The 26,468-nt window shown below is 42.2% G+C and overlaps 2 protein-coding genes across 5 annotated transcripts in view; both read right to left on the bottom strand.

Annotated features, from left to right (window-relative positions):
- SCOT (Succinyl-CoA:3-ketoacid CoA transferase) overlaps nucleotides 1-8,812 on the bottom strand; it is a 29,471-nt gene extending 20,659 nt beyond the window's left edge. The window contains exons 1-5 of the mRNA XM_050183416.3: nucleotides 5,195-8,812; nucleotides 5,033-5,102; nucleotides 4,425-4,524; nucleotides 3,791-3,924; nucleotides 2,059-2,151 (exon numbers count right to left, since the gene is read on the bottom strand). Of these exons, the coding sequence (XP_050039373.2) occupies nucleotides 2,059-2,151; nucleotides 3,791-3,924; nucleotides 4,425-4,524; nucleotides 5,033-5,102; nucleotides 5,195-5,304 (507 nt within the window). The 5' untranslated portion in view covers nucleotides 5,305-8,812. The remainder of the gene's footprint in view (nucleotides 1-2,058; nucleotides 2,152-3,790; nucleotides 3,925-4,424; nucleotides 4,525-5,032; nucleotides 5,103-5,194) is intronic.
- Nucleotides 8,813-9,796: 984 nt separating this feature from the next.
- The window catches only part of LOC126536454 (sialin-like), a 39,065-nt gene continuing 22,393 nt past the window's right edge, over nucleotides 9,797-26,468 (bottom strand). For 2 of the 4 annotated variants that reach the window (XM_055074018.2, XM_050183415.3), the window contains exons 6-10: nucleotides 26,172-26,321; nucleotides 24,947-25,079; nucleotides 19,587-19,742; nucleotides 13,803-13,888; nucleotides 9,797-12,452 (exon numbers count right to left, since the gene is read on the bottom strand). In XM_055074018.2, the coding sequence (XP_054929993.1) occupies nucleotides 12,240-12,452; nucleotides 13,803-13,888; nucleotides 19,587-19,742; nucleotides 24,947-25,079; nucleotides 26,172-26,321 (738 nt within the window). In that variant the 3' untranslated portion in view covers nucleotides 9,797-12,239. Of the gene's footprint in view, nucleotides 12,453-13,801; nucleotides 13,889-14,429; nucleotides 14,601-19,586; nucleotides 19,743-24,946; nucleotides 25,080-26,171; nucleotides 26,322-26,468 lie in introns of those variants that run through there. The other 2 variants (XR_008613709.2, XM_055074019.2) reach the window with 2 other exon arrangements.

Raw genomic sequence — 26,468 nt, forward strand, 5'->3', positions numbered from 1 at the left:
CTTGTGGAATAAAATCACTTAATTTATATTGAATCCAATATTTTGGACTCCTCATATATTCACTTTCACATAGTCCCTACCAAGTCCAAATTACCAGTTGGTGACTGTATTTCTCTTTAGCATCCCTTCATTGTGCAGCTTAATTTAGAAACACGAACACTTTTTTTTGTCCTTATAAGAATGCAGCCACTGCAGCTGGAAATGAAAGCTGTGAAGATGCACACATTTTCTACCCAATAAGAAAACATTTAGAATAACAAAGTTGAGCAAGCTGGTAGGGATTCATGTTAGAAAAACGTTAGGTGTGCAGACACGGATGCAAAATGAGGGAAACGAACAACAAAAATGATGTTTGTGTTGTCCCTTTATGTTCTTTCGCAACCTTAGCAAAAGTTTCCCTGGCAAGGATGATGACACTAAGTGGCAAACGGAAGCTGAGTGACATACCTGGAAATGCCAACAAGGGTTTAGTGCCAATTACAACAAGACAGCTCGACTTTCTCAAAAGGTCTTGACACAGACAAGTCCTCTACTCAAAACATCTGTATCGGGCTAGCTTTACCCACCCTGGCTCTCCTTAAGTTTCTTTAATTTCCACTTTTCATCCTTCTGGGAGCCTTTGACCTCCATTGGATTGTTAGTGTACAAAGCAGGGTAGCATTGTTCTCTATACGCAAGGTTCACCCAATGTACAACTCACCAACGTGCTTAGCAGTCACAGTAAGATAAAGTTTAGGTTGCTAGGGAACTTGAGAATAAATCATGATGTCTTTAGCCTGATTAATTTGTGTGTACAAGAAAAAGTTGACTTTATGCCGTCGCACTAAAACCCTTAATGCCACATCAACACTGTTGAGCCTAAACCATTTCCAGGCAGATTAACTGCTCACCAGTAAAAAAGGCCCATGCAGGAGCCATAATATAGGCATTGACTTGATGTAACACACGGCTTACAATAAAAATCATTCTTAGATGAACAAACAGCATAACAGTATGTTTTGATGTTATTATAGGTCACAAAACATATGTGATCTTTCATGTCAGAAACAGCTGGTATGAGAATAACTAAATTAATTACGGATAACCCTCAGCTGACACACACACTGACACAATCATGACCACATATAGTCAACAGACAATGAAGCCAAGGCAAGCATTGGGAAAATTGGCTGTGGCTGCAATTGAAATGTAGAAAATAATGAAGACAGAAAAAAAAAATTAAAGTTGATGAAAGGATAAATTGCCGCCATTAGGAGCCGAAATCAAAACCTCCACATTACAGATGTGTTGCACTACCATTTGTGTTACGGCGATGGCTATCAATTTGGCCACTAACTTGGGTAAGTATTTTTGCTAGGTCGAGCCCTCAGAGGGTTAGCCAGTGCCACTCAGAGCCTAGATGGGTGGATGACATCCTTTTTTGGCCAATGGCATCACATAACATGTGAACTTAGGAGAGCAGGCACGTGGCTAAAAGACCTTCATATGCTACCTAATCTGACATCAAGTGTGTCAGATTTGAGACCGTCACTATGAATGAATGAGAGAAAAAGAGCAACCGAGGGGCCCAATTTTTGGTAATCATGATATATATATATATATATATATATATATATATATATATATATATATATATATATATATATATATATATACACACACACACACACACACACACACACACACACACACACACACACACACACACACACACACACACACACACACACATGGGGAAAAGGTTATAAACTTGAAAGAATAATAAACTGAAACTGATATGGAAATAGAAGAGCTGATCAATATATTTCATCCAGCATGCTAAGTACTTGTGCCATCAGTACAATAATTTTATTGATGATATACAATAAACATATTCTATAAATAATTTGTAACAAACAAATACACAACAAATTATTTTATAAAGTTTGTCTCTCAGAGAAGAGACATGCATCTGATGAAAAAAAAAGAAACCCTAGGAAATGAAGTGCACCCACTCTTTGTTTTAACACTTACTTCTACAAATGTTCGCTGCCACCTTGGTATTCTATATGAACTTACCTGCGGCACAAATTCCAATTCAAGCTCGCCTGACAAGTACTGTCGCTCAAACTCTGCATTTTCGCCAACATACGAGGAGATCATCCGCTTTACCTAACCAAGAGAAAAAGAAATAACATTAACATTCATATTCATCATGTCACAGAAAGTGAGCCCTTTACATCCTGCTTGTGCTTGCAAGAAAATTAAGTGGGTAGGCAACAGCTGTGCAATGAAATACCACTTGATAGAAACCCACTTATAGTACTTACTCCTTACTTGAATGAGTAATTGTGGAATTCGGGTACTGACAGATGCTGATGTATTTGTGTCTCACATAAATGAACTGCCACATGAGTGAACACGAGGTCTCTCAAAGTTTGTTCAAGTGTTACTGCGTACGATCAAGACCTCCCATTCCACTCTTGGCAAACAGCATACATCTGTAATTGGCACTAACAAGAAGGTGAACAAGCAACAACCCCACACAAATGTTAAGAAGGCATTATTAGGCACAACTGACAGTCAGCATATGTTAGCTCAAAATTCAGCCCATTGGGGAAAAAAAAGACTGTCTCGTTCAGCGGGACACCATAAGGTCGTAGTTGTGTTTGCCCAAAACCTTATTCGCAATAATGCAATAGAACACTTCCTTCGAGTTGGTATCAAGCCAGTTCAAGTTGTATATATAGACATCTTTGTACTCATCTCCATCTCTTGTGTTGTTTGAAGTACTAAACCTAACCAAACCGATGTAAGTAAACACCTTACAGAGCTGATGTATCACAACTTGAGAGCTCAGCATGTTTACGTCTTAGGTTTTTTTGGAGAATTTAAGAAATAACACTAAATGGAACAAAATCTGGGCTACAAAGACTGTTACTGCCAAATAATGATGAATTACCTATATTCACTTCACTACTGAAGTAGCATGACACCACAAAGCACACTGAACCAACAAGGCAGCAAAAAAAAAAAAGACAAAATAACTCATTGAGAGCTTTCAAAATTCATTATTTTTCAGCAAATCTGCTCAGCGACAAAGATAGTTTATGTGCTAGATACCAAGACAGCACTTTACATCACAGTAGTTTGTTATTTCAATCTATTTACAATTGTTTACCTATACTTGTTTGAGCAGAGTGTGAGTTTTAACATTCGCACTGGCTGAGGTTTCAAAAGTGACAGCATCTTTTTCTTGAGCTCTCTAACCTAAACGAGGAGCTCTTGCTGGGCAGCATGCCTCTGGATTTGTGCCAGGAATGAGTGCTGTTGTGTTGTGTGCTTGATGGCCTCTGCTATCTGTCCAAGACAGATCACTTACTCTTCTGCACCAGACACTCAACAGTATCTTTAGCTGATAACGGCATTCACAGTGACTTCAAGTGGCCGACACTCCAATGCTAATCCATTTTACTTCTCAGAAAGGCAAAAATTTTGAAGCGATTTCAATAAAATGTATTTTTTAACACAATCAACTAGCCAAAGATAACTGCAAGTCATGCTGCATCATTTCACAAGATTACATTCCGAAATTTCCATTTATAACTTAGTGGTGTACACCACAGAGAAATACAAAAGTAATGAAGTCATTCCAGGAACTCTATTTCAGTTAGTTAGCCAACCAAAAATGAATGAGAAATCATGCTCCACCCCTTCACAATTATGAGGCCGCATTCTGAAACTTCCATCTAGCACTTCAGACACTACAATTTCAGCATCCCAAGAAATGCTAGTAAACAAGTTTTCAGACCTGTCGCGTGTTGAGGAGTATCCCAAGTCCAAAGCCATCCACACCGGCATTATTACTGACGACAACAAGGTCCTTCACACTTGTCTTTGAGAGTGCAGCGATCAAATTTTCAGGGATCCCGCAGAGACCAAATCCTAAAAGAGCCATTGAGCACTCGTGAAGCTTGACGAAGTTGCAGGAAAGCAAGGCAAGGCACCAGACAAGCTAGACAGTGGGCAAATCAGAAAATAGACTGTGCACTGTTTTTTTTTTTTTTTCTCCTGTTTCCTCATTTATTCATTTTTCCTGGTAATATTTAGCAATTATATTCAGTGCCTGTCATTGTGGCCATTTAAATGTGTGTTTTAACACTTGACTGCCTATTTGGATATTTTTTTAGCAATGCTAAATTTTCTTTCTTGCATTTTGAATTGCCGCATGCAGTAAACTTTAAAACCAAAGCTAATAGCGCATTTTTTTGCAAGTGGTGTAACAAGCTGAAGTTTGCCAATTTATATTCCAGTTTAACCTGTGGCTAAAGCCTGGAGTCACTGCAAGGAAAGCATTTGATTTGCCCGCCTATTCACCCGTTTTAATGAATGCGCTTTATACAAACGCTATTTAAACAAACGCGCTGCGCTGACGTTTTACGCACCTCCAACGAGCAGCTTCGAACCGCTCTTTATTTCCTTGATGGCCTCATCGGCCGAGTTGCAAAACTGGGCATTTCTGCTGGATGTCGTACTAATACTCCGCTGTGCGAGAGAGAGAGAGAGAGAAAGAGAGAGAGTGTGAATAGTTACAGATCTAACGTAAACTGCACATGACACTGTCGGAATACGCACACAACCATGCCCCGTACAAATCTTTCCACGTGAATATATGCCGATACCACTTCGGCAGCAGGCGATGGTGCAATGAAAAAGCAAAAAAACAAAAAACGCCGAAAACCAGTATCTTTCTGGTTTCACACAAGTTTTGGTACTGCTGTTAGCGCTTAGTGCGACGAACGCACACGAAAATCTTCGTACGAATGCCCTCGGATCATGTTCGCATCTTCGACAACGTGCGAAATTATACCATCGAATCCCCTTGCAAAAATTGTGCAGCAAACAACACCGAACTTCTATTGTGTTTACGTAATTCTCGCTGTCACTATTCATTCTGCGCTACAAGAGTTGTGTGTCGTGTAAATGATATGCGGATAATTATCACCATGCAGCATCTCGCAACATGCAGCCCAAGACAGTAAACACGACGTACCACAGCAACCTGCTGGTTCCTTCCAAGTAAGGGAGCGCAAATCCTGCAGAGCACTATTCTTGCGGCCATCCTTTGTGGGTGTAAGCAAAAAGCTCAAGTTAACGTTTTGTGCACTGCAGAAAAGGTACTTTACGTATGCACGATATCAAGAACTGCTCTCACCCGTGCTGATGATCATCCGACTGCGGCCGGTTGGTTGGGCGCGTTTCCCAGTACGTTATTTGCCGTCTAGATGGCGCGACACGTCCGCACCTATTAAGGGGCTTCAGCATCTATTGGGGTGCCGCGGTGTCCCCCTCGCCCGCGGAGGACATCGAAGCATCCTAGCATCTATTACTATCATCAATAATATTAACTTGCTTGCATACTTGCCTTCGAGAGTGGGAATTGGCCAAGAATCGGGTGGTTTATTAAAAATTATTATATGAGCCTTAAAAGAAGCCCTATCGAGAAATCTTGAAAAGCTGAAAAGAATAAATTCTGATAAAATTTAAGAATTTAGCAAGGAAATCGTCCTGATTCAATTATATAACTCACAAAGCTTCACCAACACCCCTACGATAATGTCCCAGAGACTCCGAAGGATAGAATATCGGGAATCGTTTTATTCAATTCAGCACCATGAAATTTTCCTTCTAAAGTATGTTTTCTTGATGTCAACATGACAGGAAAAAGTGTTACACTGTTTTGTCCTCCCCACAGGATGAGCACACGGAAGGAGGATGCCAGACCAGATCGATGCAGATAATAGCTTTATTCGACATCGGAATTTGGTAAACAGGAGTTCAAATTTTCTATTGCGGCAGAAATTTCTGCTCCAGGGGAATAGGAGGTGTCGGTAATCAGTTAAATTTGTTAATGATAGGTTTCAAGAATCTTGCATAACTGCCCATCCCCTGAACCTAGCAGCTGTTATGAAAGCTGATACAGGAATTATTGAGAGAATTAATTGGACCACCAAGGGCAGCTCTTGCCAAGCTGTGTGCTAATTCATTTATAACTAATCCTTTGTGACCAGGTACCCATATCAATCTAATCAGTGTTAAGTGACAGGGTATTAGATAACGAAATGTACTTGAAATGCCACTATTTGCAGTAAGAGCTGAACATGAAGAATCCGTTACAAGTATTACCACTTCCGAGATTGATGAGTTGACGTACTTTTCATAAAGCCAATGTAACTGCCAGAAATTCAGCTAAAGATACTCGTATGTAGTCGGGAAGTCCTGAAGAGAATGAACAGTCAAAAGCGGAAGAGAAAATTCCAATACTAGATTTTTCGTCGGTTTGTGATGCATCAGTCATTATTACGGAACTTACCTTAGTTCCAATAAGTGATATAAGTGATTTTGTAATAGCCCATTTAATGTATTGTAAGAAAGGTGTTTCGCTTTCTTTGAATATATATCATCAAATATAATCTGGAGATTCTCTCTCTCTCACTGCCCATAGGACGAATCTAACAAAATGATACATCTAGAGGACCGACAAGTGCCTGCACAAAAACGACCTGAGGGGTGTGGAACCGAGGCCAGGAAGATTGAAAAATATTACAGGCTGAGAAATAAAAACCATCTGTAATTTTGCTGGGAAATCACATATGTTTATGAATGTTTGGACCGTTAATAGCTGAAATCTACACAAAAGAGACAGTAAACATGCATCTAGGTATAATACGGTGTTGCCAATGAATTTTGGTAAACAAAGGCACAGGTGTAAAGCTTCTTGTTCCAGAAGAACAAGGGGATGTAATTTATATGCCGACGCACCTGGATATAGAACACATCTAAATTCCAAAATAGGCCATACATACATTTTATAAATCATCACAAGAGAGTCTCACCACATCCCCTATCGACTGTTGCAAAGGCTTCTTGGCATTCCAACTGCACACTCTTTTTTTATGTATATATTCAATGCGCATGCACCAAGCTTATCATGTATTATACCCAGGTATTTTACCAAGTCCGCCTGAGGTATATTCTGCAGGCGGCACATAAGGTTTACATGTATTGTATTCATAAAAGGAAAATCTATAATTCAGCATTTTCTGACTTAAAGGAGAGGAAGATATTTTAAAGCAAAGCTTTCTTTTGCCTCTTCTAGCAACTTTCCTGGCGCTTCTGCAGTGGTTTGGCTCGCAAGCACCGCTGGGTTTCTTGCAACACCCACCAGATGGCGCTCGGCTGCATGGACTCCTAGAGTTACTGTATGTGGCCCCGCATATACAGCAACTTTATGCAGCCCAGCCAGCGCTGCGTGGAACAGGAGTGTCTTTGCTACGCAGTGAAACGTGGTGCAGACCGTGAATTACAATGTATACATAGAATTATAATTAATTGAATTATGTACAGCCCCATAATTCAATTTATGTTTAATACTTCTGTCACAATACGATGTACCATGTGATGCAATAATAATGCTCAACCTTCTCACAGATTATGAACAATGACGCACAGCACCTCAAGCAAACACGCCCCCCTGTGTGTTCTGCGGACTACACAAACAGCAGTGGTGCATGCGTGGTAACATTTAACATCAACTCAGGACTCTCGTATTGGACTAAACGCTGAAGAAATTACACATTTGCCGCAACGCCACTGCTAATTATCGTCAATCCAAGCAAATGGCATACAAAGCTTCGATTACATTGATTCCCACAGTGTGTGGAATCCGCAGATTTTTGCCTTCATTTCATCTTTGTTCTTATTGCACAAAAAAAATGGAAGAGGGGGTAGGAAGGAGGAGATAATTGAAAAAATATAAATGAACGCTACACAGTGAAAAGAAAATTGGCGGTGCGTCCATTCTTTGGAGATGATTGGCGACATTAATGCGATTAGCAGACTACATATCTTATGATGGGTGCATAAATGGTGATGGTATGTTTTATATGACGATTAATACAAAAAGCAGCACACATACCCAGTGACACAAGTTGTTGTCAAACAGGTTTACTGAACAGGGACACATAGCCAGTGGAACATACCCCGCGACCCAAGCTGGTGTCAACGAGTTTAATTTAAGAATGGCACATACCCATTGACTCAAGTTGACGAGAAATATGTTTATAGAAGGGTGGCATACACCCAGGCCTTTCCCAGGCACACAACAAGTGACCCAAGCTGGCGTGAAAGAGGTTCATTGAAGATCAGCTCATAACCAGTGACTAAAATTGGTCTGACAATTGGTTTCGAACTTGAGTCCCTCAGCACAGCAGCCCGATGCCCTACCAATTTGACCATGCATCACCCAGTGACCAAGTTGGCGTGAGAGAGGCTGGGCACGGACATACATATATAAAGACATGTATGTATGCAGAGACAGAGCATGTTTGTATGCAAACATACAAGAGGGAGCATGTATGTATGCATGTATGTAAAGACAGAGACAGGTAAACTGGGTGATGTTCTCAAAGAATGCTAATCACATTAAAAATCCTCCCGAGATATTTGTGAATGGCCAACCATTCCCGAAATATTCGCTGCCAAATTCGCATTGTTACATACAACCCTGCTCAAAAATTTAATGTCCAAAATTTTATTGGATAATTCGGTTGAACGAGTTTGCAGAGACCGTATTTAAATTTCGTGCCCCGATTCGATGCTGCTGACGTCACTGGGCAATGTTACTGCTTTAAAAGCATGTTTAAAAGTAAACCTAAAGTGTTTATTGCTAATATCTCTAACAAATATTGCTTATAACAAAGATATTCTTTTAATCGGATGCAACTTCGTTAAGAGGTGCGATTTAGTTCAGGCAACAAAACCTGTACTAGTGATTAATATAGCAAATATATTCGACGCTGGACAGTCTGCTAGATGGCTGGTCATTTATGTGTCATGCTCTCTAGTGGCAAAATAACAAAAGTAGTATGATTCACAGGAAATCATGCTGGACTTGCAACAGAGAAAATGCACTGAAGCTTCAATGTGTGCACTATGGACAGGAAAGAGGGCAAAGCAAGAAAACTATGTTTACCACAAATGTGTGTCTGCCCAAACAACTGCTGCCCTGAGGGAGCGGAGCTCACTCAGGGCAGCAGTTTCTTTTTCTTTCTTTTTGTTTTTTTCTTACGGCAGCTGTCTTTCAGTAAACCACAGCTTTAAGTCCAGCCACTTGCCTATCTGTCATTTTTCTTCCAGTAAGTTCTTTTATTGCGGGAAAACATGATGCAGATTACTGCAAACAGTTTTCAAAAGTAAGCAAATGTCATTAAACATATATTTTGTGTTCCAGGCTAACAAAAATGCTTTTTGACTTAACATTACTTGCCAAGCAAACATATTGGAGCCTGAAATGCCTAAGGCCAAGGCAGTCGCATTGTACCTTGATCCAGAAAGTATTAGAACATGTATTAACATTCTTTTGGTGAGTTCATAGATATGGAATGTTTCCTTGAAGTTTCACAGAAATACAATGTTTCCTCGAAGTTTCACAGAAATACCTCTAATGCACAGGAAAGACATAAAGGCACAAATTAAAGCATTCATATAGAAAGAAACAAACACCCATTCAACTAACTTATTCACCGCCCGAAGCCTAGAATATATACGCATGTATGCACATGTACACAGGGTATGGAAACAGCTACCTGTGCGTATATGCACACAATTCTAGGCTCAATTTCGGGCTACACGCCTAGCCTGAAAAAAAAATTGTGTCAGTAGTTGCAGTTTTCAAACTTTCCCTCACGTCTGCAAGTTTGCTACGTGCAATCCTCTGTAGCGTTATAGAAAATTAAACAACACAACTCAAGAACACTTTAACAGGTCTTCAAAACTTTATTGCAATAAATGGCAGCAATTAAAAAGTCAGACTGCTGCATTTCAATACCACAGAGTACAAAAAGCACAAATGCACAGCAATAAAAAAGTTTTATAATTTGACATCTGGCTTACACACTTTCATTTGGCACTTAAGTTGGCCATGTAGCTACTATTAAAAATAATTCAACTGTAACCGCACGCAACTAATAAGTTGCTTGAGGTAAGAAACTTCATTAAATATTTGCATAATATGACTAATAACCGGCTTTGTGCTGACTGTGGCAGTGTATAATCACTAGAACAACAAATACATTCACAATGTTAATGAATATAAATATAGTGTAAATCATGTTGGGTGCTTAACAAGCTCAGCTTATCAACAGCGGTGCAAGTGTTCAACAAGTGCACCAGTGTAGTTTGCATAAAATTTGTTGAGATGCTGCCTGTGAAAGTGGTTAGTACTTACAAAATTCTTGTTTTCGACCACCAGTGTACACATAGTAAACTTTGATACGGGAATAGCAGCACACTCCCTGCAGGATTCTATTTGTGATTTTGTTCATAAATGCTCATAAAAGCGAAGAAAACGTGGCACTGCCCACTACTTTTTCAAAGTAAACAAGTTTCAGCTCATCATATATAAGCTTCATATATTGTCATTATAAGTAGAAAAAGGCACTTTTTAGATTACATATCAGTTCTGTGCCAGTGGAGCTTAGAGCACCTGTACACATGTCTGATAATACAAGAAATACCACTCTGACAAAGCAATATTCAACTCCTCCCATATACCTCCAAAACAGATTAGAACTAAGACCAAAAGAGAACAAAAAAGCAAAAACACCTATGGGCTTAAAGCCACACAATAGGGGCACCTATCAATTAAAACAGAGATATAAACTGCACATCTCTGCTTCACATTGCATATCCCTGTATGAAAGCAACAATGAAGTGAAGAAAAGCATGCAACAAAATCAGGAACTTTGTAGTGAATTTAATGGCTTGCAACTTCTCACACCTGACCTTTCAACTTTTCTTACCATCATCACAGTGTGGCACCATTAACAAAACCAGCACCATGGAACTTCAGTCAAGTGCTTGTTTTCATTACCCAATAGCATAAACCACAAAACAAGTAGGCGAGAACCGCCGCAACTGGTACAGTCAACTAAAAAATTGTTCCAGGCTGCTGGGAGCCATGGAAAAGTTAAGATTTTCACACAGCATAAAGCGCAATGTCTGAGGAAAAAAACAAAAGACAAGTCGTGGGACCAGCTCTGCATTAAAAGCAGAGGAGCTGCAGACTGCGTTTTTCAAGTACAGGCTGCTTTTTTCAACTGTGAGGAGATAGTTTTTTCTCCACAATGACTTCCACCAAACTAATACTAGTAAGGCTTCTAGACTTCACAATCATCACAAAAATAATACCTGGAACAGAAATATTCAAGCAGAACGCTCAGCGGGCACAGAGTACACTCAATATATTTCACATAAGCTGATGGCCATAAAGCAATAATAAGTGCAATGCATCACCCAACAAACATATAAAATTATAAACACTAATTCTTTTACCTCTTTCGTCTAAAGTGTCAATCCTGTAGAAAAAGAAAAGCTTGTTTAAAGTACAGCACACTATAAGGCCCTTTGTTCCTGTTGGATTGTAGGCATATCACAGTTCAAGCCACAATGATAACTTCCTAAACATGGTAGAAGAGCTGCAGATGTATGAAACACGTTCAGGGCAAATAATTAGGGAAACAGGCCGGGAAGACTCATCAAACCAAGAAATCCAGCTTTCAGGCTAAAATTTCATGACAGGAAAACAAACTTGACATAAAAGCCAGCAAAAGAAGTTTCAGATGATCGATCTCAAGAGTGTAACAAAGCAATTGCAATAAACCAACTCAGGCTGCTTGTTTATGTATTAGTGGCAAGTTGCAGCACAGGCATGCATGGTCATACCAAGTCCAGGCATCTGTTGCATGTGAATACAGTGCTCAAAAAATGCAAGCAATAACTTGAGCAGTCTGCTATTGGCATTTGTTGTGATGCCATGGAAACTACTGCTTTGGGATACAGCAAGCAAAACCTTCACCTTATTTTAGTCACAAATGGGAAGCAGCCCATCGCATCAACATGATTTATCACATTTAATTCGTTGGGCCCTGTACGATGTTTCAAAAGTCCTCAGTAATAACCATCCCATGAAACAGTGCCCGGAACTGTAGAGACCGCACATGGCAGCTTGCAAAAGCAAGAATATGCCACACAAATCTGTAAAAGCTTGTACAGCCATCCTAATGGACCGCAGTTACTGGCCTGTTTACCACATGAGCGACAAATGCAAAGATGTGGTACACACACGCTATACAATAATGCACAAGCTATCGAGTGTTATAAAGAAGGTGCGCCCTCTACTGTGAAATCTGCTACAAGCACTAGCTTGTAAGAGGCGACTGGTTCTCATCCCCTGTTGGTTCAGCTCCAAGATGGATGGATTGAGAAGTGCCGTATTTAACGACAACCTTGAACATTGTGTCAACTCCCCAACTCTGCAGTTCTGATGAGCCAAGCAGGATAAACTCCAGGGCTGTGATTATGCCTATTGCACTCCCTATGTAGTAAAACAGTGCCCACGCTTCAAGGGGACTCTGGAACCAGAAGAAGCAGAACCAAGCTGAACTAGGCAATGATGACATTTCCATTTGTTTTTGTTCGTAAATGTGAAAAACAAACTGACCCGTCTGATGGCAATACACAAAAGAAGCAAATGCATCCCGATACATCGCATGATGCATCTGTACCAGATGCAGACACATTGAGAGTTAACTGGGCGTCACCATAAGGCACTCTGTACTGTTGTGAATCTGTGCTAGCACCCACTCAAAAGCACTGCAAAAGCAGCAGCAAGCACACTTTGCACTCACATGCAACAGTTCAAAGAAGAGGTGCCCTCACCCACCGATGGAAAGTTCTATATAAAATCCAGCTACTGCCATTAAAATTTCACTGTAAACATTCAGAAACCTAGCACATGCTATTTCCAAACGTAACTAAAGAATGCGCATGCTGACGAAATCCAACATCTTCTTTGCACCCCATCCTAAGCCTCAAATAAGCGCAACCTATGTTATGTCATAGATTATGAAATCAAATTTCTATCATTTGTCCTGGACACTACAAAAGATAAAACATGAACATGCTGCTAGCAGCCTCGTCTGATGTTGTCCAATACATTTTAAAGCAAGAGTGAGGATAACACTGGCAACATGTAGAGCAAATGGTGACTCATCATAACAGTGCAGTCATAGAATAAACTGATACACAAATTTTTTGATCACATAACTACACTTCTGCTGACTTTGCCAACTGATGCACGTGTGAATTACACAGATGAGTGGAGTGACAGAACTCTGTAAGCAAGTGACACATGGCAAAGCCTCTGGAAGCCTTGCGTGCTACTCAGGGATCTTATTACGGAACTATAAATTTAGCCAGCACTTTTACAGGACACAGTCAACACCAGAAATAAGAAATAATGAATTATCCATTCCTCTTGAGCAGTTATTCTAAGCTGGGGCAGTGCTGACATTAATGCTCCGCCTGATACACTTTTCTTTTTGCAGTGCGCTTAATGTAACCCGTTGAGGCTGGTGCCCCACAGAGGCACCCAAGGGCGACAACGTACCAACAATGTACCAGCAACAACCACTGCTTCCCATTTCCTAGAGGACCTAAAAGGGTGGTGCAAGCATGTGCCCAGTGGCTGGCAGGCGATCATGCCTCATATAATTTCACTGCTGATGTTGCTTAAGGCACAAAGAAATGTAGGTATTGGGAAGGCTGCAGGAAAAAGCAAGCACACGTCCACACCAGCATTGTCTGCAGATTGATAATGTTTTCTTACCATGTACAAAACGTATTTCAGTGCGTCTTTAAGAATATGCAGGTGAAGAACACAGCAAATTCACACACGAAAGACATCAGGTGCAATACTGTACCCGTTCCTTGAGCAGTTCGCCTAGCATGGCTGGTATGGCAATTCCGGGAATGCTGGCAATTACATTGGATATTCCCAGAAGGGTACCTGGTGGAGGCAGACAGCGAGTTTTTTTTCTTAGACTACTACTGCCATTTCCCAAATTCTTGCATTTCATTTGCTCTCATCTCAATATGAAGGGAACACATGCTAATCACATTACAGATGAATGCACAGTACAATATTGAGAAGGCTCACAAATGACATCTACACAGTAATTTCTGTAATTGCAATAAGGTTGGCCTGAACTAGCTTCTTTTGGTAAGGAATACTCAATCCTTACATGAACAAAGGAACTGTTTCCGAGATACCAATGCCTTTTCTCTGTGCTCTCTCTCTCTCTCTGTGCGTGCATACGTACATGTGAGTGTGCACGCGTGCGCATGTGTCTGCGTGTGTGCACACATGTGTTCGTTAGATACATCAAACATGAGTAAGCACTGAAACAAAGTTAGTACTCAGAATGGCCCAGATTATTTAGCAAAAAAAATGCGAGAAACGAGCATTGCAGAGAAGTGACGGAAGGCAATATAAACAGAGGCATGCAAAAAGCCCAATAGGAAGAAATGAGCAGCAGCAGCATATTTACCTCTTCAGATAAAGGTCGCTACTAGGAAGTAACTGCGCGTTCACTCACACTCCTTATTTCTTGCAACAGAAGCAATCATTTTTCTGCTCTTTCAGCTTCATAGTCTAATACAACTGAAAGGCACTAGTTTGTGTACTGCTGAACATTTTGTTGGCCGAGTGTTAGCAACATCTGAAACAAATCAGAGATTTCCGTGAATGCAAGACATTATATGCCTGTCTTTTCAAGTGGAGCTACGACATAAATGTTCCGATACCGAAGCATAAATAAGCTACAGATTATGTACATGCAGTCGAACCCAGATATATTGAACTCGAAGGGAATCGCAAAATAGTTCAATCCTGTCATGTGGTAGTGATGGTCAAGAACACAGTAGCAAAACGGTGAACGGTGAAAGTAACTTCTTATTGGGTGAACCTGTGCCCAGAAGAACAGGCTACACTAAAAGCAAAACAATAGCGGTGAACACAGTCGGCGATTGTCGAAAATCTGATCTGCTGGTCAAGCGCGTCAGCTGTCATACATGAGTCATCGAAGCTTCCAGAGTAATCGCTGGTGCCCATATGTCTTCTAGAAAATATTACACAATTCGTGTTGCGCATACAATCAGATTACACAAGCTTCGGTGACAAGAGACAATGCATAGAACCATCGAAAACATTCCAGTAAGTTCCAATCATGCAGGCGTGTCTTGCGCTGAACGATAACTTAAATTGTTAGTAGGTGAAATGGAGACCCCGGGAAAAGGATAAATAAGTACACGTGTCAATATACTGATAATTCTAAATATATAGTATGCTTATCCGAAGCTTATCTGAAACCTCTCCACATCTCGAACAATTTCCCAAGAGCGTTAAAAGTGGAAATTTATGGATTTGCTTCGCCGAGGCCGTGACATGCGCACAAAAGTTTACTTCATTTCTGCATCCGAATGTCTTAATTAAGTCATTTGCACTGCGCAGTGGTCTACCAATTGCAATGCTAACCCTAAAAGCCTGCGTTGCCAGAATGAGAGACCATAGTGCGCCTTGCACGCCTTAAAGTGTTTGTTGCACATTTTTATTCAAGATAAGGTAGAAATAGACGAAGCGCACAAGCAAACTAGCCTGTATGGATATGCGCTGTGCCATCATCAGTGCACTTGTACTGCGAATCACATGTGAGCGTGCCATGCCACATGTATGCTTTTAAATGGCAGATTGTCACACTTTGGCAATGAGTAAGCCATGCAAACTGTTGCGTCAAGTTTTGGTATCGAAACCGACTTCTTGCTAGAACCAGTCATACTCGCTTCGCAACCGCCCAAAGTGCGCCTGTCTCTTCTTGTGAGCCACTTGGCGCTCCAATGCCTCATGGTCCCTTCGTTCTCGGCCCTTTCTTTCCAGCTGCTGTGTTAATTGGCGACTGCCAACACTACACAGACGCAGTTAGATTTGAAAGTGGCTTTCAGCGTACAAAATATCTGAGTCTATTCCCATTCATATATAACCCTAGCGAGAACAAATAAAACACGTTCAGCATGGACCGAATTGCACAGCATATGTGGGTCTTATGCACTGCTGCCGTAATGGTCCTTCCGCGAAGGGTTGATTTGACGTGCAGTAGTTTCATTCAATTCAAACCGTAACGTAAAAATCTGTCCAAGTTGTGGTTGAGGTCAGATTCGTCTTGGCCGCCTTCAGAAACCTAGAATGCCGTTCACGGAAAGAAGCCCTGATTTACAAAGCCAAATCCAGTGGCACAGCTCATCTCTAGGTCAATATCTCGTGCCCGCAGCTACTCAGTGAAAAAAAAATATAGTTTCATCCATGCTTTCTGTGCAACACGTATCGGACCAGGAGATCATTCGCATTCTCAAAGCAGAGTAGTGATCTGCTCTTGCCGATCACGAACAGCTACAGTTTGCACGATCAAGTCACCTATATGCACAGTGACCAAAACTGAGATACATCATATACGCCATGCTTTTTCCTCTATGACATGTACTGCTTAAATGTGACTGCGTACCCCTTAGGAGAAACGCACTTGCAGGGAAGCGGCGCGGCGTAGCACAGTGTTCAATATACGCGTAGCTTGGCACCATACTTTTGCATCGGACGTTCAAGAGGATGTTACAACTGTTCAATATAGACAATAATTTGATGTACCCAGGCTCGATATATCTGGGTTCAACTGTATTGGGTAACTATTCATAAGAGAGATCTTGAACAGCTTCCATGCTCAAGAGAAACAGAAGATGTCAGAGGACTTGGCAAGCTTTGATATATTATATCGAGTCACCAGCTCACTACTACAAACCTTTTGGCCACATCATCGTTTTCTTTTAATTTTTTCCTCTTTATTTCGACACAACCAACTTAACTGAACGTGGCGAAGCAACAAAACTAAACCGGGACATGACCGAAATCTTTAGGCAACCACAGCATGATGTAAAGTTACTGTATCTGCACAAATATAGTGAAGTTTTGTTTTTTTCCATCTCATCTCGATGTTGCGAAAATGTTTCATGTTATATATGAAACAACACTTTGAATAGAATGAATTTTGTTTATTCCTTTTCTTTCTTGTTTTCTTCGAACTTACACTTCAGAATTGGGCAAATTAGTATTGTCGGAAACCCGGCTTCTCGTTGCGCAAGAGAGGATATAGATGTACAAATGCGAGAGGGGACAAGATCACGAGATAATGATAGCAAAATGTGTGCGTGTGGGGGAAGGGGGGGGTGCAAGCTGGTAACAGGGGAAAGTGGTCTAATGGCCTGATCCAATACCAGACATTACTGCTACTTTACAATATACTTTACCACTACTGTGATGATGCGCACATGATAGGACTCAACCTCGTACACACAGTTGCCCAGGAAAGCATGCACATCTCGCCCCCCATAGTAGGGCATTGTCGGTATCACATTATCATATTTGTCTAAATACTGAACTGTGTGCTTTTTGCAGCATTCTGCTACTTGTGAGGCAATCAATGCAGAGTGGAGGAGAGAACCAAGGTTCATATCAGAAGAAGGTTAGTTGCCCAAGAGCAGCACCAGCAGAGAGACAAGATGCATGCAGCTCTTACACAAGGCAAAGAGCAAAGCGACATAAAAAAAAAAGGACAGCAGATCGCATGCCCTGTGGGAATCGATGTTATGCGACATAGTGTGCGGGGAGCCTACCAAGTTAACGAAACGACCATGACAGCACCAAGACATAGGCAGCTGTTTCATGACCTACATGACACGCATGTCATGACCTATCATTTATGTTTGTCATAAACTCTTGTCATAATGTGCCGATTTTGGTACATACTAAGTTAACGAAACAACCATGACAGCAACAAGACGTAGGTGGCTGTTTCATGACCTACCTACATGACATGCATGTCATGAGCTATCATTTATGTTTATCATAAACTCTTGTCATACTATGCCAATTTTGGTACACATACCACGTTAACGAAATGACCATGTGAGCACCAAGACGTAAGCGACTAGATAGATAGGTACTGTCAAAGTGGCAAATGTTCGCCAAGAAATGCATTTAATTGGTCATGATGAGGCAATAACGAAAACAACAAGAGATAAGAATATCAGACATTTGTGGGTTAATATTAGTTATTCTTAGTAATGTTAGCTATATTTAGTTTAATTAGCAAATAAAGCTGTAGTGCTTATTTCCGTGCACCACACAAGTCAAGCAAGCGAGAACTTGTCTGTGCAGTCACTTGTGTGCACCTGACTACTTATGAATGTATCATAAGGCAGCACTGGCTTCTCCTTACAACACTAATGGATGCCAGTAATAAGTAAAGCATTTTAATTGTAATGAAACATTAGTTGCCAAGGCAACACAGACATGGGCAACCACATAATGCACATCAGTGTTCATTGTGAACAACAATTATGGACTTTTACAGCCATGATTTTAGTTGCAGTGGTGCATGCTAGTTAACGCAGCAATATTCAGGCTGTAGACAAACATTCAGCACAGTGGGCGTAACGGTAACGTTGAAAGGCTATTGTACAGCCTACTGCCTTACGAAATGAGTCTTGTCCATTCCAAAACACAAAGACATCAGTGGGTAAACAATAAAAGACATTGCAGGATAAGCTAATTGGTTGATATATTCATAGGCGCCACACCTAATTATTATGCTGAACTTGATAAATGAATCACACTTCTGGTGGAAGCTAGCCAGGATCCTTGGCATAAATTTGCACACATATGCTACTATCACTGTGGTTTTTCCAAAGGATTTGAACCAGACAAAAAATAATTAAATTAAAACCATGACATCGTCGCTGCATTGTGCAACAGTACTATTTCTTCATCCTCTCGGCCAGAGGAAGAAGTAGAATGAGGCGTGGGGGCTCGGCTGTACTCTGTGCAGGCTGGTCCTTCCCTATGGCTTCCTCCTGCATCTCGTTTCATCTTGTCACTAAACAACTTTCATAGCAACGCTATTATGAGGCACGCCGTAGTGGGGGACTCCGTACTAATTTTGACCATCTGGGGTTTCTTTCATATGCAACTAAACCTAAGTACACAAGTGTTTGCATTTCACCCCAGTCAAAATGCGGCTGCTATGGCCAGGAACCAAACCCCCAACTATGTGCTTAGCAGCACAACGCAACAGCCATTAAGCCACCACTGCAGGTTTATCACACAGTCCTTGTCACCTTGCATTCTGTCCTTTGTATTCCTGTAACATTGTTTCTCATGTATAAAGCAGTTTTATTCTAGAACAAACAAGCACACCCAGCTACTTAGCAGAGAATGTGTCTTTAGGCACGCATCTGTTAAAAGATTTTCAATATATGGAGTGTGTGTCTAGAGACACACGGTGGGTTTGATGAGGTGTGCAATATATGTCTTTCTGAATGCATGGCTAAGCTTATGGCAGTAACGCGTTTGGTACACTGCTGCTATGTACTGCAAGTGATAACTATGTTTAGTTTATGTTAAGTCTACTACGCCAAAAAATGAAAAGAGAGGTCACGCAAGAAATGTCGTCAGAATGTCCCCAAGGCACGATCGATGCTGAAATAAATTAAAGGGGCTAACTGGCTATCATACATTTATGCAAACTCAAATGCTGCAATGAGCACACCACCAAATTGTAAATTAAGGGTGCCTAAAGAAAAACAAAGTTAAGCATGCTTACCTGCAAAGTCTGGTGCAAGATCAACAAAAGCAGCCATAAAACCGCTATGCCCCATTCCGTGAAAGCCACCTGCAACGGCAAGCAGTACCATGTTCCAGAAACCATTGCAGCCAGCCAAGGGCACCAGCAACAGGAATAGGCCAGGCACCAGTACACCTGCAGTTGGAGAGTCGTGAAAGTTGTAGTCAGTGGAGGAGGAAGAATGAAGGCAAAAAGCACAAACAAATAAAGTGCGCAGTGGTCACATTGCAGTTGCACACTTCACAGCTGCACACGTATCGTAACACAATTTTGTTTTCTCATTATACGGTATGCAACTGCAGCAGATTCAAGAAAGTTAAGTTCATGGACAAGAACACATTACAAAGCTGCACTTTTGCACACAGGCACAACTATTATTTGCCATGCAATTCACACACTGTGCTAACGCTTTGCCTTTAAAAGTGACTGCATGAGTTATGACTGGCTGGTGGAAGGTGCTGCTAACCCCCTTCTTGGATTGTAGACAATTTCATTTATTTCTTTGCATTCATTCGTTCATTCATTCATTCATTTAGTTCTTTATTTATTTACTTTGCAAAAGCGTTTATTAGCCACTGGCGGACCATTGGCGCAGGGCACGGACTCTTAGCACGAACGGCATGCATTCATGAGCAAAAAGTGCTGAAGAGTACGACCCACTAGAAAGTGCTGGAGAGGACAACCCACTATATAATTCTAATCCTTCTCTACAATTACCCCCGGGAATGAAAAGGGAGCCACCGAGCAACCTAACAGCTTGTCACTACGAGTGGGTCATAGTAGGTCTTGAGGTGACTGACAACGGCGGCGTCTGACTGACAATGACAACGGCGTATGTCTGAAAAGTGTTCAATGGGCTCGATCATGTAGTTGACCGGAGATTAGCATTCAACAACACAGCAGGGGCCTTCACACTTGGGCAGTAGTTTCGACGAGAGCCCAGGTGCAGTGGAGGGGACTGAGAGCCACACAGGCACTACGGAGAGGAACGTAGCCGCAGAAGTGGTAGTACCGCGAACGCTCTTCTCGCACTCTTGGTCATTTGAAGTAAAGGCCCGTGCAAGACTACAACACTCTTCAGCATGTCTGGCTGTGGCACAAATAGATGCACACTCAGATGCATCCGGCTTGCACGGAAGGATGGTGTCGACTGTGTGCGACAGGTCCCAGCCGTACAATAAAAAAAGGGGTGAAAAGCCAGTGATGCTCTGAGTGACGGTATTGTAGGCGCAGGTTATGAAGGGCAGAATAGCACCCCAATTTGTGTAGTCGGAGGCTATGTACGTTGCAAGCATGTCGCCAAGAGTACAGTTAAGGCGTTCTGTGAGGCCATTGGTCTGCGGATGGTAAGCAGTAGTTGTGCGATGCACAACGTGGCACTCTTTGAGGATAGCTTCGACGACTTCCGACAAGAAGACTAGTCTGCGATCGCTGAGCAACTGCTGCGGTGGACTATGATGGAGCATGAATCGGCGAAGCAGAAAGTAGGCATCATCACGTGCTGCAACCGTTGGGAGGGCGACAGCTTCGGCATATTGTGTGAGGTGGTCAGCAGCCACGCTGGCACAGCGATTACCAGATGTCAGGGGAAGCGGCAAATACAAATCGATGCTGACGCACCTGAACGGCCGGGTAGGGCAAGGTAACGGTTGCAGACCGGCTGGCGAGAGGCCCGGTGAAGATTTCTGGCATTGACAATTGAGGCAAGAGCAAACGAACTTCTGAACGTAGCTGCATATCCACGCCAGTAGTACCGCTGTCAAATGCGCTGGTAAGTTTCGAATACTCCCGAGTGTGCACTGTGGGTTAGAGTGCAATGGCGCGCATATTTCAGAACACAGACTGCGGGGTACTACTAGCAAGCCCTAGCGGCCATTGGCACTGTAATTGTGTCGGTGGAGTAGGTCGTCAGGAATGGCGAAATGGTGGGCTTGACGATGTAACGCGGAAGTGGTTGGTTGTGCCGATGGATCAGAAAGCCAGTCTATCAGCGATGCGATCCAGTAGTTCTTGCGCCGTTTGGAAATGATGGTACGAAGGTCTATGGAAGAAACGGCAAGCTGGGATGCGGAGCAGCAGGCATTGTCGTAGGGCAAAGGAGGGCGCGAGAGGGTGTCAGCGTCAGAGTGCTGGCGGCCACTATGGTAGAACACGCGAATATCATAGTCTTTCAGGCGAAGTGCCCAACAGGCAAGGCGACCTGAGGGGTCCTTTAGTGACAACAACCAAAAAGTGCGTGATGGTCCATGACGACATCAAATGAGCAGCCATACAAATATGGCCGGAACTTATTAAGAGCCCAGATGATCGCCAAACATTCTTTTTCCATCACGGTGTAGTTAATTTTGACTTTTGTAAGCATGCGACTTGCATAAGCTATAAGGCATTCAGAAAACCCGTGTTTGCGCTGCGCGAGGACTGCGCCGAGGCCAACACCGCTGGCATTAGTGTGCACCTCTGTAGAGGCTGTCGGGTCATAATGACGTAAAATTGGCGGTGATGTCAGCAAACGGTGCAGGATTTGCAAATGCCTCGCCACACACTGACGGCCATGAAGTGAGGGGCCCACTGCATTCAAGGAGCTTCGTCAGGGGCAATATGATGGTGGCAAAGTTTCAGATGAAGCGTCTAAAGTAGGAACACAGCCCTACAAAACTGCACAGGTCTTTCACGGATGTAGGTTTAGGGAATTCAGCAACGGCACAAAGCTTGGCTGGATTGGGGAGAATTTCATCCTTTGAAACGACTTATAAAGTTGTCAGCTGCTAAACAGCAAATCGGCACTTTTTGAGGTTTAGTTGTAGCCCTGCGTATGTTAAACACGTTAAAATAGACCAGAGCCATTGAAGATGTGTGGGAAAGTCAGGAGCAAAAACAATGTCTTCAAGATAGCACAAGCACGTGTGCCACTTCAAGCCACGCAGAACAGTGTCCATCATGCGCTCAAATGTTATGTACGTCCAAAAGTCCAAAAGGCCTTACTTTCAATTCGTATAAGCCACTGAGTGTGACAAAAGCTGTCTTCAGCCGATCGGTGTCTGCCATGGGTACTTGCCAATACCCTGCGCACAAATCTAGAGATGAAAAGAATTCTGCGCCTTGTAGACTATCAATCACGTCGTATATGTGCGGGAGAGAGCAGACGTCCTTGCGAGTGATCTTGTTCAGGCAGCAGTAGTCCATACAAAACTGCACAGAACCGTCTTTCTTCGTAACTAGGACGACAGGGGATGCCCATGAACTGCTGGAAGGGCGTATCACCCTGCAGAGAAGCATGTCGTCGAGTTGTTCATTGATTACACGACATTCTGCAGGAGATACACTATACGGACATTGCCGCAATGGCGGTTGCACACCAGCATCGATGTGATGTGTAGCAATTGGCATCCAGCCCAGTGAAGATTGCCCTACATCGAAAGAAGAAAGAAATTTTTCTAGAAGGCACAAAAGCTGAGACTGCTGGACCGGTGTAAGGGCATCGGCAATAGAAGAACCGAACAAATCATCGGGCGATAGGTCACACATAGAAACAGCACTGAGTGCACTGGAACTAGCACAGTAATTGTCATTGGGCACGTCCATAACTTGCACGTCTTTGATCCCTTCTGCACTGCCAAGACATTCTCCTCGGAGCAGCAACATAGGGTATGGAAACGGGTTGCAAACAAAAATAGAGCTGTAGCCCTGTGTGATGCCCACTGTCGCAAAAGGCAGCAGCCGACCTTTCGGAGTGAGAAAGCGGTCAGATGGAGACAGTAGTGTAACAGCGTCCGAGATTCTGCTGCAGGACATAGGCACGACCGTTGAGGTGTTCAGAGGAATGTGGGTGTTGGCTTGGGCAAGCAGTTTCCTCGAAAGCAAAGAACTGTCGGTGAGCGGCAAATCTAACGATGGTGAGGGTTCTATTTCGGCCCGTGCACAATGAATAACGGCATTGTGGCGCAAGGGAAAGTCCCAGCCGAGGATAACATCATGAGAGCACAAGGAAAGGATGATGAATTCTATGGCGTATAGAATGTCGGCAATGACAACACGAGCAGTGCAAGCCAAGGGGTGAACATGCTGAGCACTTGCTGTGCGGCGGTACAGTCTAGAAAGGGGTGTCGTGACTTTCTGAAGTAAGCACCAGAGCACAGGACCGACTGAGGAAGCACTTGCTGGGATGGAGTAGGAGGCATTTGCTGGGATGCGTCTTTAGGCATGGTTGAGCATAGGGCACGGGATCGAAGCTCTAGGGTTGACGTTGTAGGCTAAAGCAACCTCCACCAATTGCAAAGGTGTTCATTAGTCACCGGCGTTTGGGACCAATCGTTAGTGCAGGGCACAGACTCTCAGCATGAGCGGCGTTCATGAGCAAAAGGCACTGAAGAGAACGACCCACTAGAAAGTGCTGGAGAGAACGACCCACTATATTGTTCCAATCCTTCCTAGCAATTTATTTATTTATTTATCCACCTCCTCTGATCATGGACACAATATTATTTATTTATTTATTTATTTATTTATTTATTTATTTATTTATTTAGTGAGTGAGTGAGTGAAAAAAATGCTAAATCATGCTGCTGCCTTTTTAAAAACCAGCATGAAACCAGAGCGAAAATGAAGACAAGCAAGAAGACTTGAACTGTTTGAAGAATAAACATAAAGCCTGCACTTGTTACTAACTCCGATGACACAGAGGATGACGTCTGCTTTATTTTCCTTACTATAAGAACACATATTGAAATACATTGCTTAAAATAAAGAAATACAGAAGGTCTCAATGTCATGAAACCGAGAGCAAGACCTCCTATGGGTCTGCACATTGGGGAATTACATTGTGCTGAACGGTAGTAAACACATCATAAGAAAGTACAAAGTATTGATGTAAGCTGAAAATAAATGTGCACGACAATAGGAAACATGGACAGTGGTTAGCATAAATAATATGAAAGAATCACATGTCTAACAAGCATATTTGCAAGTTCTTTTTAAATAATTCTGTAGGACTCTCCTTAATGAATGCAGGCAAAGAATTCCAAAAATGATACTGATGAAAAATTTCCAGTAGGTGTGCCATAATTGGTCCTGAGCATAGAGAAGATTATACTAAGTTATTTAATGTTGCAAACCAGGTTGGTGGTACGTGAGCTTCAGACTTACATACCATCAAATCATGGTACATGCTTTAACTCCATTATCCCTACTAGGTCAATAACCCATCCACATTTTAATAAATCCTCCTCATTATCGTCGTCATCAAGGTGGCATTTCTCTTACTCCCCAGATCCTGCTTATAGTGCAAAGTGACAACATCCTGCACATGACTGTCTGCAACTGCCAGGCTGGAACACACATACCTAAGCTATTGAACAGCTTCCTGTTGTTGGTGATAGACATGGTGCCACGTTTTCGAAAGACATCGGCCACTAGGCTGGCTACACAACACAGGAAGGCTCCGAGCACGTAGGGGACTGCAGAAAGCAATCCATTCTGCAAGACAAAAACACAAGCCAACCACCTTTTGATGCAACCCTATTACATTCGCACCCCGAGTCAAGAATTATGATAATAGGGCTGCATTTCATAGTGTTTTTCTGCAGACATGTGTCATAGTACGTACCGAAACATTATACAGAAAGGTAGCCTTACCCTACAGTTGACAGCTCTAGATGTACAAAGACTGCTTCCTCAGTCAGGAATAATGTTAAGCCCTACATTCTTTAATTTTTGTGTCCTACAGCATCTGCTTGTGTAACTACACCTGACCACCTCCAGTTTGGAAACCTTTAATTGTATGCAATTCTCTCTCTCTCTCTCTCTCTCTCTCTCTCTCTCTCTCTTAGACACACACACACACACAGGCATGCACAATTTTTTCAACTAGGCCAACTGCAGCTTGGATTTGTGTTAAATGTGACATGAAATCACTTTAACTGAATGTGGTGACCATATGTCATCACAAGCCACAGATGTAGGCACCAGTGAGCTCGGTGTGGCAACAAGGTCTTTATGCACTGCAGTGGTTCAGGCAACACCACAAGTGTGCCACCAAAACCTGAACCCAGGTTTGTTACAAATAAAAAAGGAGTCACCAAAAAGGAAGAGAATATGAGAAAAGATGCTGTGCATTCTTGGATAAAAGTAAATGGAGAACTAATAAATCTCGCATTCAATGCAAAAAAACGCCAAAATCCAAGTGGGGCAAAGTAGGACTGATGTTTATAAGGTGCACGATATGGTTGTATTGTTTTTGGCAGCATGGCAGCAATGCGACCTGCATCTGCTACGTCGGGTTCACATGCATGCCACCTCTAACCACTATGGTGTCACTTTTGACGCAAAGGGATACTGCGTTCCATGCACTTTCTCAAATGGTCAATTTAAAGAATGATACCAGTTAAGTTCTTCCAACAAACAATAAATTTTAGCTCTGCACCATGGTCTCTAAATCAACCGGTACTATTAAAAGCAGGAGATAAAATCTTTTCATTCACGTAAACAAGGGCATCTAAGTCTGAAGAGAAACCACTTAACCGGTTTCAGTTCTGGTTTTAACTTAAGCAAATAAAAAAGACAACTCACTGCTCCGAGGCTGTAATGCAGCACTGATGTCAGGTATGTGGGCATTTCAGAGAGAAAAATATAGTGAATCCAATTGAAGCCAAAGTGTGAGAGGACACTCGACCAAACAGGGATGGACAGCAATATCTTGAGCCATGGAACCTTCCGCTTCTATGGGAATAAAAAAAAATGCAATGCACAAGAGCTGCAGAGGTGAAATAAACACTCTGGCCACCGAGAAAAGCACCCTGGCATTCTTACAATTTTTGTCCCCACGAACAACTCCAACCTTGGCACAATAATGTTAAGAATGCTGCA

Source organism: Dermacentor andersoni, chromosome 4 (assembly GCF_023375885.2).
Source record: "Dermacentor andersoni chromosome 4, qqDerAnde1_hic_scaffold, whole genome shotgun sequence".
Lineage (NCBI taxonomy): Eukaryota > Metazoa > Arthropoda > Arachnida > Ixodida > Ixodidae > Dermacentor > Dermacentor andersoni.